The sequence below is a fragment of the Mastomys coucha genome, unplaced genomic scaffold (assembly GCF_008632895.1).
Source record: "Mastomys coucha isolate ucsf_1 unplaced genomic scaffold, UCSF_Mcou_1 pScaffold21, whole genome shotgun sequence".
NCBI classification, from domain to species: Eukaryota; Metazoa; Chordata; class Mammalia; order Rodentia; family Muridae; genus Mastomys; species Mastomys coucha.
The window spans coordinates 155,579,625-155,594,982 of record NW_022196904.1 but is presented as its reverse complement, the minus strand read 5'-3'; the positions used below and the strand labels follow the sequence as shown (position 1 = coordinate 155,594,982).

General features: G+C 44.8%; 1 protein-coding gene and 1 pseudogene across 4 annotated transcripts in view; both read left to right on the top strand.

Annotated features, from left to right (window-relative positions):
* Pip5k1b (phosphatidylinositol-4-phosphate 5-kinase type 1 beta) overlaps window positions 1-15,358 on the top strand; it is a 267,662-nt gene that overhangs the window by 247,536 nt on the left and 4,768 nt on the right. For all 3 annotated transcript variants that reach the window (XM_031389975.1, XM_031389976.1, XM_031389977.1), the window contains exon 14: window positions 4,331-4,445. In XM_031389975.1, the coding sequence (XP_031245835.1) occupies window positions 4,331-4,445 (115 nt within the window). The remainder of the gene's footprint in view (window positions 1-4,330; window positions 4,446-15,358) is intronic.
* On the top strand, window positions 11,969-12,788 carry LOC116103679 (annotated as a pseudogene). Its single transcript, XR_004123535.1, has one exon. The product of XR_004123535.1 is annotated as an NADH dehydrogenase [ubiquinone] flavoprotein 2, mitochondrial pseudogene (transcript).

The window sequence follows — 15,358 nt, the reverse complement described above, 5'->3', positions numbered from 1 at the left end:
GGCTGAGCTGCTAGAAAGACTAATGCCTTTGAGATGGTGAAGTTCCCCGAGGGTCACCATCCACACTGTGCTGTGCTGGTTCCTCACAGGGGGAAGCAGGTAGCTTGTGAGGCCAGCTCTCTGAGCAGCAGGCCCTTCCTGTTTCATTCTCTTTCTGTCTGTCAGTTCCGAGCCCCAGCTTTGTGCTGTCTCTGCAGCAGGCTTTATGCCCAGCAAGCTGGGAGGTTAAGCCATGCCCTGCAGCCTCCGGCAGCCATCAATCAGTACTTGAGGTTGCCTGCTGCTCCGCACTCTGGCTGGAAACAGGCAGTCTCCTGGCCTAAAAATAGCCAGAGTGGAGCTGAGGAACAACAGCAGCCTTGCTCCTGACTGCAGAGGGAAAAGGACAGGCGCTCTCTGAAAGGCCGAGCTCTCTGAAAAGCAGGCCGCGCTCCCAGAGGCAGAAGTGAGGAGTATGGACAGTAGGCAGTGTGGATGCTGCAGCCACTGCCAAAGCCTCCCAAGTTCCTAGGTCCTTTGGGTAATCCTGTAGACTTCCCTCCTCACTCAGATGAAAGGCTCGGCATGTCAGGGTTCTGTCTCGGAGGGACATGACCCTACTTCACAGTGACATCTCCCAGAATGTAATGGGAAGAAGCCTGGTGCCAGTTCCTGAGAAAAGCAATAGCCTCTCCCCTCCCCCATCAGAGTACAGCTCAGGGTGCCATTTTTGACCTTCCCTTCCTACCTGGACATTATGGGAACAAAAGCAGCATGTGGCTCTAGGACTGAATGAGGTTTGGCAGCCACCAAGTGAGTTTGGGCTGTATTTGTGGGTTTTCCCTGTGAGAAGAGCTCTCTACTCACTGAGTTATCTGTCGGTTAGTGTTCCAGTAGCAAAGTTTCGAATACCAAAACTGAAGTTCTTTCCAAGCACTTGTGATAAATCCATCCATGCAGAGACCTCATCAAAGGGCAAGGTATGCTTCCAGAGCTGAAAGGACGATGCGGCTGCCCTGGGTTGGTAATGAGAAGCCTTCCTTCCGGTTGGCCTTTCTCTCCCACACATAGTGGGGCTTGGTCCCTTGAGTGGTTTTGTGAGATGGGCTGGCAGGATTCCTCTAGAGAAGAGGAGCCAGGTTTCTGGGCTCAGGTGATGACCCGCCCTGCATCATACCAGGCCATTACAGAAGCAGGGCCCAGGCTCAGCTTCTGCCCTTCCTCTAGAAACCCTTGGGTTTTTTCCCCTAGCACAATCAGCTTTAAAAGACAAGAACTCTACAACAGGGGGCAGCCTGAAATGTGGCATGAATTTAATTATACAAAAGTAAAGAGGGAGCCAGAGTCTCCACAGAGCTTGGTAACCACTTTCTTGTCATGGCCCAACAATCACAACACAGTGCCCAGAGACAAAAATATAATGCTAACTCACCACTGACCCAGCATTAACCAGTATTTACATAGCCTCAATCTCATGAACTCTGTATATCTATTTTCTAATTTTGGAGGCAACTCATGGAGGAAACAAAAAAATTCTAAGTATCATTGATAGATTCCATCATTGATAGAATATAAGTATTAGCAGCCATTATGAAATGGGTGCAAATTTATCTTTTATGTATCCAATACAAAGTGAGAGACAGAAAATGAAGGGAGAGAAGGCAGAGATGGAGTAATATGGAAGGCTAATGGATATATGATGTGTAGGTGGTAGAATTAAAACACTTAAATTTAATTTGTAGTTATAAAATGATATATACATATATATTATATAACATGTTTTATATTATAATATACATGTATATAATATAATATATTATATAATTTGTATGTATAATAACGTTACACATTATATATGTTATATTATATATAATATATGTATATGCAGGTGTTCATGGGAAACAGCATGAGAGAAGGTACATATCCTCCCTAGGGAGCCAGTAGATGCCTCGGTTGACTCTGTTATTCCAAGGGTCATGAAAAGATATGAAGGGGACTGGAGAGTTGGGCAGGGGTTAAGAGCACTTGTTCTTTCAGACTCCCAGCATCCCAGCACTCACTTGGCAGCTCACAACTGCCTATAACTCCAGTTCCTGTGACTCTGATGCCCTCTTTTGGCCTCCAAGGATACCAGGCATGGACATGTAAACAAAGGGCTCATTCACATAAAATAAAAATAAAAATAAAAATAAATTTTCACCCGAAAAACTAAACAGAGCGATGTTGATGGGAACTTCCTGGCAGAAGGGGTGCTGCCGTCGCTTTAGCTTCCCGCCCTAATTCACACATGCCGTGCCATCTGTGATTCTATTAAGACAGTGAAAAGGTGGCTTTTAAAAGACAAACACTGTGGCTAGTTCCATCTGTTCCCTGAACACAGGTGCCCATGAGACTGCGCTGTAAAAGCACTCATTAGGTCAGCAGACAGAAGTCAGGGTTCTGGACTTTTTGGACTTTGGAATTGCCGATGACAGTTTCCAAAGTCCAGCCAGGCTAATGCTCTGTGAGATGCTAAACTGGCATCACTTGCGAGATGGCAGTCCTCGTGGCATCAAAACACCATAAATGTCCGCCGCCAGAGGGACCACGAGGACATGAGTTTCCCTGCGTATGCTCGTCTGTGAGAAACTTGGGGATTATCAAGAGCAGAGTGGCAGGGGCTATCAGGACCTCCTAGGCTTCTATGAGACAAAAACAGAACCAAATGGATGCCGACCCCTGTGTGGACTCCCTCATTGCACGTTAGACGAGACGACTCGGACCTCAGAAGATCTGGGTGGAAGGAAGAATGACAGAACTCAGTGATACAGAACTCAGACCCACTGCCAGGCTTCTAAACCAAGTCCCGTAGCATCTGTTTTAAAGTGGATCTTCCCTCTGTTGATCCAAGAAATGGCTGGGCCCTCTGACCCTGTCACTAGATTCTGAGAGTCTCTCTCCCAAGAGAGATGCCCTCACTTACTTACAAGTAACTTTTAAAATCAGAACCTAGAAAATTCATAGGCTGAAAAAATATAAATTGATTACAAATAGATGGGTGCCTGGGAAATTAATAGTAGTAGAAATTAAATGCAGAAGAAAAAAAAAGACTGTTTCCCAGTGGACACTCTATTAGCATTTGAGCTAAATCCTTTGGGAGATGCATCTTCTTTTTCTTCTGGGTGGAGCATCATTAAGGAAATAAAACAATTTGCTGTAGGCTGTGGATACAGTGACGAAAGTTGGGGTTTTTATTCTTGCATTATCTCTTTATGCTTCGTCATTACATGTTTCACATTTTACTATTTTTAAGTGGCAGTGGACAAACACCTATTCGTACCTGTTGCCCAGGAAGACCATAGATGGAATTCTATGTACCCCTGTCTGATGGCCAGACCTTTACCCACAGTCCCAACACCAGTATCACCCTGTTGCATCCGGCATTCTGTCCTTGAAAAACCATGGGAAACTTCAGCTGCTTAAAATTTTATTTCTGATGTGGAGGGATAGTTGGGCATCCTTGGCTGATACCCAATTTAAACACTGTCAAAACAGACCAGCTCAACCTTTAATCCCAGCAGTGGGGAGGCAGAGAGAGGCAAGTAGATCTCTGTGGCTTTGAGGCCAGCCGCCTATACTGCTTAGGCTTTTATTGTCTCCTTAGGGAGTCCACACAGGAGATCCTCACAGAGCAAGTGGGAGCAGCGCTCTGCGTGGTCATTCCAGGTGTGGTCCTTGGACCAGCTCAGCATGAGCATCACCTAGGACTTAGTGAGATTAAATTCATGGTCTCTATCTACCCTAGACCCTTTGATTCATCAATGCCAATGGAAAGGTTCAAGAAAGTGCATGGTGACCAGCCCTCCAGAGACTCTGAGGCACAATGAAGCTGGCAACCACTGAGGCCATTGAACTTTACAGGTCCACAAACAGGAAGACAAGAAAGAGAAGGAAAAAAGGATGCAGGGAAGGAGGGAGGGAGGGAGGGAAGCGGAAGGACTGCTCCCGTTCCGTTCCATTTGTAACCGTCAATGTATGGATACAGGAGAGAGGCAGAGCAGTCAGGAGTGAACTAGATTCACAGAAGACATGATTCACAAGTCAAAGGACCAAAAACTCACCTCCTGCAAACACCATGAATGGGGTGGGGGAAGTGATGTTGTTAATAACACTTTATTTAAAGTAACAAAAATATTTACTAATAAAATAATTTTTAAAAAAAAAATGTAAACCTAAGTGGCCACATTTTCAGGATGACTCACAAAAATAAAAAAAATTTAAAAAAAAAAATAGGCCAGAATCCACACCACAGACTGCCCTTGGATCCATTCAGCAGGGCCACAAACTCACTGTTCACCTTTGTTTTTTCCAGCAAAGGGTTGCCTTCCAGTTCAACCTTCACCTTGGAGGAGGGGACCATCTACCTGACTGCTGAGCCAAACACCCTGGAAATGCAGGACGACGCCTCTGTGCTGGACGTTTATCTAGTGAGTGGCTTTCTTCTGTTCCTCTCAGCATCCTGTTTGCAAATGGGTTGGGGCCTTGACTTACACAAGACTAAAGCCAGGCATGCTTGGGGTTTTTAGGGAAAACTCCTGTCCCTTCTACAGGCCACAAGCCTTCCCAAGCCATGTTGCCCACATAGTTTGTTCCAATGTTGGCAAGATCAGTAGGTTAACACTAGCTTAGCAAACATAACCAGAGGACAAGTCCCGTGAATGACCCCTGCGAGGCCGCACAGCATCAGTGGGGTCTCTAATCATTACCTGCTTAAGCCAGTATGGGCTGCCCCAGGTGGGTGTTGATTGGAAACAGTGGCATTCCCACTGCCTCTCCGATGGATTCCCAGCAACCCAGGATACTGCTAGTGGCCCCTACAAGCTTGTCTAGGCTTTGAAGATAACCCTCTTCCCCTGTTGCAAAGCCTGATGCGCTGTCAGTCAGAGGAGAGGGCACCTGGTGTCTCTGTGCCTGTCTCTGCTTCTCGTGGATCACTTACCTTGAGGCATCTGTCTCCTTGGACTTCATTTTTCTCATCTATTAAATGGATTATTGAATGTTCTTTATGGCCCTGTGTAGCCCGAACAGGCTCTTTCATTCTGAATCACAGGGAGTAAGTCCCACACGGTTGGCTCTCCAAAGAAGGTACGGGCGTTCTCCAAACTCTGCAGTTTCATTATCTCCTCTACCATTATGCTTCACTTAAACTTTAAGGCAATACATCTAGAACATTTGACACCATCAATTCATAGTTCTAGGGTGTGTTTTCTTGCTGGAGATACTTTATTATTTTTTAATGTTGTCCTACATCTGGAAAGACTCAGCTTCTTGTCTATCCTCCAGTGATTTCGTTTGCCTCTACATTATGGGATCCTGATAAAGAAAATCCAGGCTGGCCTGCACAGCTTCTCTCTCCTTTCTCTTTGGCCTAATTCAAAAGCTCTGGGTCCCAGCCACTTTATCCCACCCATCTTTAATTGAACGGCTCTGGAGGCTTCTGGGATGACATTCTCTTTGGTGGTTGTCACCCAGTGTAGTGTGAGGTCTCTTGTAAGGTTTTTCCCTGAAGATTCGATGTTTCCTTCTTAGTGGTGGTATCCTAATCCACTTTGTGCTCAACTGATCCAAACTAAGTATTTAATTTACATCCCTGTGAAATATGCAAGCTTAAACCACATTGATTTGTGCATCTCGGGTAACATGAGATTTCCTTTTAGGGATCCACCCAAAGTTGCACCTTTGGGCTTACAGCAGCCTCTCGACTTTTCTCAGTAACTTGAACTGGAATTTAAAAGGATGGTGGACCTCTGAGGAGAGCTAACAGTTTCATCATTCAGTATTTGGGCATTTAATTCAGGTCGTACCCACATTTCCTCCCACACTGCTTTCCCAGAGGCCCTTCACCTTCACACCGTACAGCCCCAGGCTTTCTGGCTCATTTGCAAATATTCAAATTGAAGGGAGACTGGTTTTTTAAGATGGCTTTATTCAGTGACCAAAGATGTTTCCTGTTGAATGCTGAGCTGATGAGCCACAGATTGGGGTATTGAAAAGCAAACAACAGAACTGAGTGGGCCGCACTGATGGAAAATGGGCTCTTCTGCCATCCTCCTAGCGGGATATTCGCAGATATCCTGAGACGCCAATGCCGCCTGTCACCCTCAGATCCTAGGGCAGCCCTGCCTGGGGTAGAATGCAATTTGTTGTTGCTGGGGAGAAGAGCAACAAAAAGCCATTCCCACTGGGAAATGGAGTGGGAGAGAGTGTGCTCTTGTGGCTCCCAGGGAATGGGTTGTCAGTGAGAGGTGAAGGAATTGCATTTTTATTAGCAGAGAACTCTAAAGGATGGCTGCTGACCAACAGCTGTTACTCCCATTGCCTTAACACGGGCCACATTAACATCCTCTCAATAATACACCCTTTATCTGTGCAAGTGCTTCTGCAAAATGTCGGTTTGAAGTGCAAAAAGAACTACATGTAAGGAAAAGAAACAGTTAAGCCTTTTTTTTTTTTTTTTTTGCCATACCAGCATTGGAGATTAGTGTGCTGACCAGCAGCCCTTGGACAGCTTGATTATTCAGTGTGTTTGAGGTGGTTAATGGTACGCTTTGATCATGGGAAGAAGGGTGGCAAAAGAATCGAGCATGATTGAATAAACAGCTGCCACACCGTGATGTGGGAGGAAAGCCTGAGAAAATACCAAGAAAAACACTCAGCAAATTAGGTCACAGGGGTCTTAGAAAATCCACTGGGGCTTTTGGCAAAAAGAAGCTGAGTTTCTGAATTTGAATCCTTAGGCCTGGAGAGGCATGACCCCTTCCGCAGCCACACTGCATCAGTGAGGGTCTCTAATCATTACCTGATTAAGCAGTACGGGCTGCTCCATGGGGGGCGGGGGGCGGGAGAGCGTTGATTGGAAACAGTGGCATTCCCGCTGCCTTTCTGGATGGAGCTGGATTCCCAGCAACCTGAAGTTACTGCTCACATGCCCACTGGGGTTTTGTGAGAGCAGGGTATGGAGAAAAGGCTCACAGCACCTCAGGTTGACACTCCGAACTGGACCATCTTTCCAGTTTGTCACCTGCTTGGGATTTCAGAAAGTAAAACAAGGCTCGTATCCCCAAGTGCTTGGTTTCTTAGGTTATTTGACTAAATAGTGCTCTTAAGACCCATGAAAGAGCTAGGGCGGGGTGAGGGTGGTAGATGCAGATGTAGTGTCACACTCACTCCATTCCAGCGCTCATGAGGCAGAGAGGTGGGCAGATCTCTGCAAATTCGAAACCAGCCTGGTCTTCATAGAAAGTTCCAGGCTAGCCAGAGATCTGGAATGAGATCTTGACTCAAAAATAAAAAATAAAAATAAAACAAAAACAACAAAAAAAGAATGTTCCTGCATGTGTGCCATTCTTGAAATAAGGGTGATGGATGCTTAAGTCAAGCAGTGACCAATCCGTCTAGATTTGGTGAGCACTCAGGATTTTGTTTGTTTGTTTGTTTTCATTTTTGGACAGGTAGCATTTAATTGCTGGGCGAGGTTAGAATCAGAGCTGGAGTGGCAGAGGCACACTGGTGTTCGGCTTCAGCTAGGCTCAGTGCCGACAGCACTTTGCAGGGCTGTGGCTAAGGCCTTGACATCCTGGCTGCAGTGGCTTTGCAGCCCAGGTTGACTCCCACCATCTTTGAACCTAGCCCTGCTCTTCAGTTACCTGAGGTCATCCATGGGTGGCCCTGTTCCTTTCCTTTCCTTGCTTCTCTCTCTGTCCCAGCCCCTCTGTCCCCTACTGCTTCTGTTTAAGGGTCTGTGTCTGTTCCCCTCTTAGTCCCAGGAAGCCAGTGTTGCTGTGGCTCCTAAGATTCTTAAACTCTTGAGAATGAAAGTGCTGAGAGGAAGCCAGCACTCCTGGTGTGAACGTGATGTCTTCCAGGCCCAGAACCTACAGGGATCAAAGGGTGACATTATGCCGGGTTAGACCTTGTGAACATTTCATATCACACCCTTGGGCCTGGTAAACTTGACTTCACACATACAAATTAGTTCCCTGATATCTGAGGTGTAAGAGGAGGATGCTAAAGGACCATTGAATAAAAATAAATAAATAAATAAGTTTAAAAAAATTAGGGGCTGGGGAGATGACTTAGCAGTTAAGAACGCAAGCTGCTCTTCCAACCCACCGGGGTTCAATTCCCAACACCCACATAGCTGTTCATGACCGCCTGTCACTCCAGTTCTAGGGGATCTAGTGCCCTCTTCTGGCCTCTACAGGCACCAAACATGCATGTGGTGCACTGGTATGCATGCAGACACATACATATGCATATGAAATAATAAAATAAAATTCAAAATTATAAACAAAGCTGACCAAGTCTGATAATACATGAGGAGGGGTTCAGAGGAGGAGCCTGAGGGCCTGGCTTTCCCTTGTTTGTCTGTCTGTCTGTCTGTATTATTCTCCTGCTGTAAGGAATTACCACAAAACTGAATGGCTTAAGCAACAGAAATGTGTCACCTCCTAGGGGCCACAGGTCTGAATGCAACATACCCACAGTGCCTTGCTCCCAGAGCGGGTGTGAGATCAGATCCCTACCTGTGCTTGCAACTCTTCAGGCTTCACATGTTTCCTGGTAGTCAGATGTACTTTTCCTCTGATTCAAAAAGCAAACCCTATGACAACTCACTGAGCAGCGTCCCTCCTTTCCATAAACCCTCTGCTGCCACCTACTGGTAAAAAGACAGCCTTGCCCATGAGAGGCAGGGAGGGACTGAAGGTTCTATTGAAACCTAAGGAAGAGTGAATATGGAGATCAATATCCTGTTTCCTCTCTATGCACTTGACCATATCTTTCCAACATAGTACGTGTGGGTTCATCAGGTAGCAGAGTCTTTGGGCATCAAAGGCATCTCATACCACAAACCCAGCATCTGCCATCTCAGGTTAGCCTGGAGGCTGCAGTTAGAATCGTGCAGAACAGAGAGGAGAGGCTCATCTCCCCTCAGATCCCAGCATTCACTTCTCATCCACTTGAGTCTCTTTGAAAGCCACCTCTTGACCGTTTAATCCAACATAGAAAATGCTGCTTCTGCAGTTCGGATAGCAAATGTAACAAAGTATCAATAGACACTCAAGGCTTCCTTTACTGCCTCTGACCCATCCTGTTTTCACAAGCTGATGAACTGATCAGTAAAGGGGGATAAGATTAAATGTAACAAAATGAAAATGTGGAGAATTTAAAGACAAGAGTATTCTTTAAATCCTTGTGGCTCCTGGTCACTGTTTCTGTTTGCTAGAACTGTCACAACCAAGCACCAGAATAAGTCACTTAAGAGTGTAGGAAGGCTGGGCAGTGGTGCTTTTAATCCCAGCACTTGGGAGGCAAAAGCAGGCGGATTTCTGAGTTCGAGGCCAGCTTGGTCTACAGAGTGAGTTCCAGGACAGCCAGGGATACACAAAGAAATCCTGTCTCAAAAAACAAACAAACAAACAAACACAAACAAACAAACAAAAAAACAAAAACACACACAAAAAAGTAGGAAGGTCTTCTCTCATGTCCCTATAGACTGGGAGTTCACAGTCAGGTGTCAATGGGGTCCCTAGCTCCATTGCTGGAAAATCTGCATAGGCCTCTCTACTTGAATTATAGATAGCTGCCTTCTCCCTGGTTCTGCACAACATCCACTCTGTGTGTGTTTCTGGTTCAAACTTCCTGTGTCTAGAACAGTGGTTCTCAGCCTTCCTAATACCATGACCCTTTAACACAGTTCAGGTTGTGATGATGCCACAACAATACAAGTATTTTTATTGCTACTTCATAACTGTAATTTTGCTACTGTTAAGAATTGTAAATATATGTGTTTTCTTTAAGATTTATTTTATTTATTTTATGTGTATGAGTACACTGTAGCTGTACAGATGGCCATGAGTCATCATGTGTGTGGCTGCTGGGAATTGAACTCAGGATCTTTGCAGCCCCGCTCACTCTGGCTTAATTCACTGTAGCTGTCTTCAGAGACACCAGAAGAGGGAGTCAGATCTCATTACGGGTGGTTGTGAACCACCATGTGGTTGCTGGAATCCGAACTCAGGACCTTCGGAAGAGCAGTCAGTGCTCTTACCGGCTGAGCCATCTCGCCAGCCCCAATATCTGTGTTTTCTGATGGTCTTAGGCAACCCCTGTGAATGGGCCATTTGTCTCCCACAAAGGGTCCAACCCACTGATTGAGAACCACTACTCTAGTAGGACACTAGTCCTGATGAATTAGGACCTAACCTACCATCTCATTTAAACAGATATCCTCTGTAAAGACCCTGTCTCCAGACAAGGCCATGCTCTTGGTAGGGGCCTCCACATTACAGGGACACAGGTTAACTCATGACAACCACCATATAGTCTAGTAAAAAGCAGTACTAACTCTCCATACTTCCACAGAGAGTGCTGGGAGAGGAGGGCCTTGCGAGCCTGAAGCTTCCAATTTCCTTAGCTCTAGTGTGGCTAGGGATGTCCCTCCATGCTGATAGCAAAGCATCCAGGAACCACCCCCAAAGCCTGGGCTCCTTGTCGAATGATATCAGCACTGTATTCAGCTCCCCCCATCTCCCAAGTACAGCTGAAGCTGAGGTCAAAAAAAAAAAAAAATAGACTCTCGAAGCTGCGGGTCAGTGGCTCTGAGGTGTTCAGGGAGCCACTGAGATTAGCAGCAGGCTCACTTGAGTACCGGAAGTCTCCTGTAGAATAATCAAGATGCATGAATTGTTGATGTCCTCTATCACCTCCCCGCCCTTTGGAAAGAAATTAATGAAGCAGTGAATTGTGTTAAAATATTACTGCAGCGCTAACAGTTTTCAAATGAGAGACCTTGATCTCAGCCTATCTTCTAAGGTATGGGAGATGGTGGCAATTTCTCTGTCATCACCTGCTGGAGGAACAGGGATCTTTGATGGAGCACTGGAAGTTGGCAGGGGGCCTGATAAACCAGCATTCAAAAATCCAATCAGTGACATTCTACCAGATTAGACCCAGATGGATGTCTTCATCCAAAGTGTGCAAATCCTTCAAGAACAGCGACAGTCTCATCTTCTACACCAAAGCTTCTCAGATCAAGTCCGAGACCCGGATCCTCTGGAATGAACACCCGCACTTCAGGCTCGTCTGAGTCCTAGCATTTATTTAAGAGTCATGGTAGGAAATTTGGACCCAGACTCTTCTAAAGTTTTTCTATTGCTGTGACAAAATACTTGAGATAACTCATTTAAAAAGAAGAAAAGTAGAGCCAGATGACTTAGTAGGTGCAGGCTCTTAGTGCCATACTGTATGACTTCATTTCTACCCCTCATCCCACATAGGGGAAGGAGAGAACCAGTTCCCACAAGTTGTCCTTTGACCTCCACATGTGTGCCATGGCGTGCATGCCTCTACACACATACACACACACACACACACACACACACACACACACACACGCTCACTCACAAAGTAAGTAATTGTTTTTAAAGGAAAAGGGGTTTATTTGGGGGATTGTTCTCAGACCATAGTTGCTTGGCTCTGTTACACTGGCTACATGTGAGGCAAGACATCATGAGAACACACATGGCAGAGGAGAACCACTCACCTCATGGCTCAAGTCCCAATATCCTTTTCAAGGGCATGTCCTCATGACTTCGTCAACTCAAAAACACAACTCTTACCTCAAAGAGGAATAAAAGTTTATTCTAGAACCAAATATTAGAGACCAGGACCTTAAGAAACCTTAAATTTCATGTTCCAACATGGAAGCAGTTTCCTGAAGTTTCTATTGTAACAGAAGAAAGAACATTTAAGTCAAACCACTTTTAAGATACACTGGGGAAACCTCAGAGAGGTGGGTCAGGCAAAGGAGAGAAACCTTGTCATGGGCCTCTGATACTGTCTGATGACATCCTTAGCTTTGGAGGTCTGTGGAGGCTAAGTTAATACATCCCAACAGAATCCCAGCAGGTCCTTATCCGATCATCACAGGATGTTGGTTTCAACAGAGTTAGGTAACAAGGAAAGCCTATCCAAGAGACTAACGCTAGCCCAAGTTGGCTCTGGGCCTGCAGCCTTCCATCCTGCCCACATCTCTGCAGTTTCTAATCAGTCAGTCTTTGCAGGCATAACTTCTTTCCAGACTTCTTTGTGCATAGAGATACTCCTAAGAATAACCCAGATACTCCATTGGATTTCACACCAGAAAACTATAAGAGGATAGAGGCAATAGTAAAAGACTACCCAGAAGGGCATAAAGCAGCAGCTGTGCTTCCAGTCCTGGATCTAGCCCAGAGGCAGAATGGATGGCTACCTATCTCCGCTATGAGCAAGGTGGCAGAAGTTTTACAAGTTCCTCCAATGAAAGCATATGAAGTAGCAACTTTTTATACAATGTATAATCAAAAGCCAGTTGGGAAGTACCATATTCAGGTTTGCACTACACCTTGCATGCTTCGAGACTCTAACAGCATATTGGAGACCCTTCAGAGAAAGCTTGGAATAAAGGTTGGAGAGACTTCACCTGACAAACTTTTCACTTTTATAGAAGTGGAATGTTTAGGGGCCTGTGTAAATGCACCAATGGTTCAAATAAATGACAACTACTATGAGGATCTGACACCCAAGGATATTGAAGAGATTATTGATGAACTCAGAGCTGGGAAAGTTCTAAAACCAGGGCCAAGGAGTGGCCACTTCCGTTGTGAGCCAGCCGGAGGCCTTACTTCTTTGACTGAACCATCCAAAGGACCTGGCTTTGGTGTGCAAGCAGGCCTTTAACTTACATTCAACTGTAAAAATGTCACTGGAGAAATAAAATGAACTTACCTAAAAAAAAAAAAAAAAAAGAAAGAAAGAAAAGAAAAGAAAATCAGGGAGTTTGGCATATAATATTTCAACTATCATTTTGGCAAGTAACTTCAATTTGAAACAAAATGAGAATATTCTGGATAGCAGAGGGATGTCCCATGAATAGCAGAGGATGCCCCATGGAGAGCAGAGAGGATACTCCATGGATAGCAGAGGGATGCCCTATAGAGAGCAGAAGAAGCCTCATGGATAGCAGAGGTGATACCCCATGGAGAGCAGAGGATGCCTCATGAATAGCAAGGGATGCCCCTTGAATAGCAGAGGATGCCTCATGGAGAGCAGAGAGGATGCCTCATATATAACAGAGGGCTGTCCCATAGGTAGCAGAGGATGCCCTATGAATAGCAGAGGATGCCTCATGGAGAGTAGAGAGGATGACCCATGGATAGCAGAAGATGCCCTATAGATAGCAGAAGATGCCTCATGGATAGCAGAGGTGATACCCCATGGAGAGTAGAGGATGACTCATGAATAGCAGGGGATGCCCCATGGATAGCAGAGGATGCCCCATGGATAGCAGAGGGGTGCAGCATGCCTGGGGGCAGAATACTTGCACAAATTGTACAACATCCTTTGTCTTATCATGGGGGTGGGGGATGTGAGGGGATGGAAGGTGGGGGGGTGTGGTAAGGTTAAGATCCAGAGGACCATGGACATCTTGTGAGGCAATTCAGCATAGTTCATCTTGACAAGTCTTCAGTGATGTGAGTCTTTTCCTCCACCTCTGACCAGAGAACTCTTCACAGCATAATCCAGACTTTAAGATAATCTATTGGCTAAATATATTTTCAAAACAGTAGGTCGGGGGTGGGGACCAAAGGAGGAACTGATATACAGAGTCCTGTGAGCCAAGACAGGAGACATCTGGAAAGACCGACATTGTCTGCTGTCTTTCCTACATGTGCTGTGCGATTAAGAAAGAGTCCCTGTGGTGTAAGGGAATGCCAGTGCGGTAGGAGGGGGTAGGAGGGGAGCACCCTCATAGAGGCAGGGGGAGGGGGGATGGAATAGGGGATTTCCAAAGGGGAGACCTGGAAAGGGGAGAATATTTGTAAATAAAGAAAATATCCAATCAAAAAATAAGTTTAGTAATAATAAAAAATGATATTTCCTGTCATTGAATATTTTGTATACCATAGGAAAAAAGAAAGAAAGAAAGAAAGAAAGAAAGAAAGAAAGAAAGAGAGGGAGGAAGGAAGGAAGGAAGGAAGAAAGAAGGAAAGAAAGAAAGAAAGAAAGAAAGAAAGAAAGAAAGAAAGAAAGAAAGAGACCCTGTCTAATTTAGGCTCAGCAGAGGGAGAAGTGAAATATAAAGCAAAGCAGAGAGGGCTAGAGATGTGACTCAGGGTTAGAGCATTTGCTTAGCATCCTGGAGCCTTAGGTTCAATTCCCAATACCAGAAAAAGAAAAGGAAGTAAGGCTATAAAATTACAACTCACAATTAGGTCAGACTGTGTGGTAAATATCAATTATTTATTGCCAAACGGGATTACCCTTGACACAGAGGTTTTTTTTCCCCAAAAAAATAAGTTTCATTTCAAACTTTCCTCTGAACTGGGTTTTTATTTTGTTTCGTTTGTCTCTTTTGAAGGTGTTGGGTAGTACCATGTCTGTGATCCCAGCTCTAACCTTCTCTCCAATTTGGGGACCAAATTTGTTTGTTCGTTTGTTTTTTTTTGATTGTTTGTTTTGATTCTAAGGCTCAAACCCGGGGCCTCACAAATGTTAAGCATATACTTTTATCATAAAGCTTCATCCTCAGCCCCAATTTTATAGCTTTGTAATAAGCAGATTGCATGTTTGCATATTTATAATCACTATGAGCCTGCAAAGGTATAGGGAAGTCATTTAAATAAAATAGTTTCCACAGTGAATATGAAACAATGACAGAATAGTGTGTATGTGTCTGTGTCTCTGTGTGTATGTATTTGTGTGTCTTTCTTTGTGTGTGTATGTGTTTATGTGTCTCTGTGTGTTTGCGGGTGCATGTGTTTGTGTGTCTGTGTGTTTGTGTGTGTGTGTGTGTTTCTGCATCTATGTGTGCATGTGTGGTGTGACATTTAACATTTTATTTCACACACACGAAGAAGAATTTATCTCTACCAGTTGTGGTGGGACACACCTATACTCTAAACTACTTGCCGGGCTGAAGCAGGAGGATCCCTGGATTTCAGGGGTAATCTGGTAACATAGCTAACAAACTCCCCGTGAAAAGGAGGGAGAGAAGAACAATCCATCCCTCACAACTGCTCTCCTCCCACCCTAGTACCAACTGAGCAAGACTTCCGAAGTCAGACAAACTCAGGTGGACTCTGGGTGGTATGGGCTTTGAGTTTGGTTTTTTTTTTTAACTTTTATTGCATTATGATGAGAAAAGTTCCATGATTTCAATTTATCTGAATTTGTTAACATTTAAAAACATATTTTAAGCAAATAGAATTAAATCACATTCTTGTTCCCCTTTGTACCACAACTCCTCCCAGAGACCCCCCCTTCATTACCTACAATATCTTTTTTGTCATATTCCTTA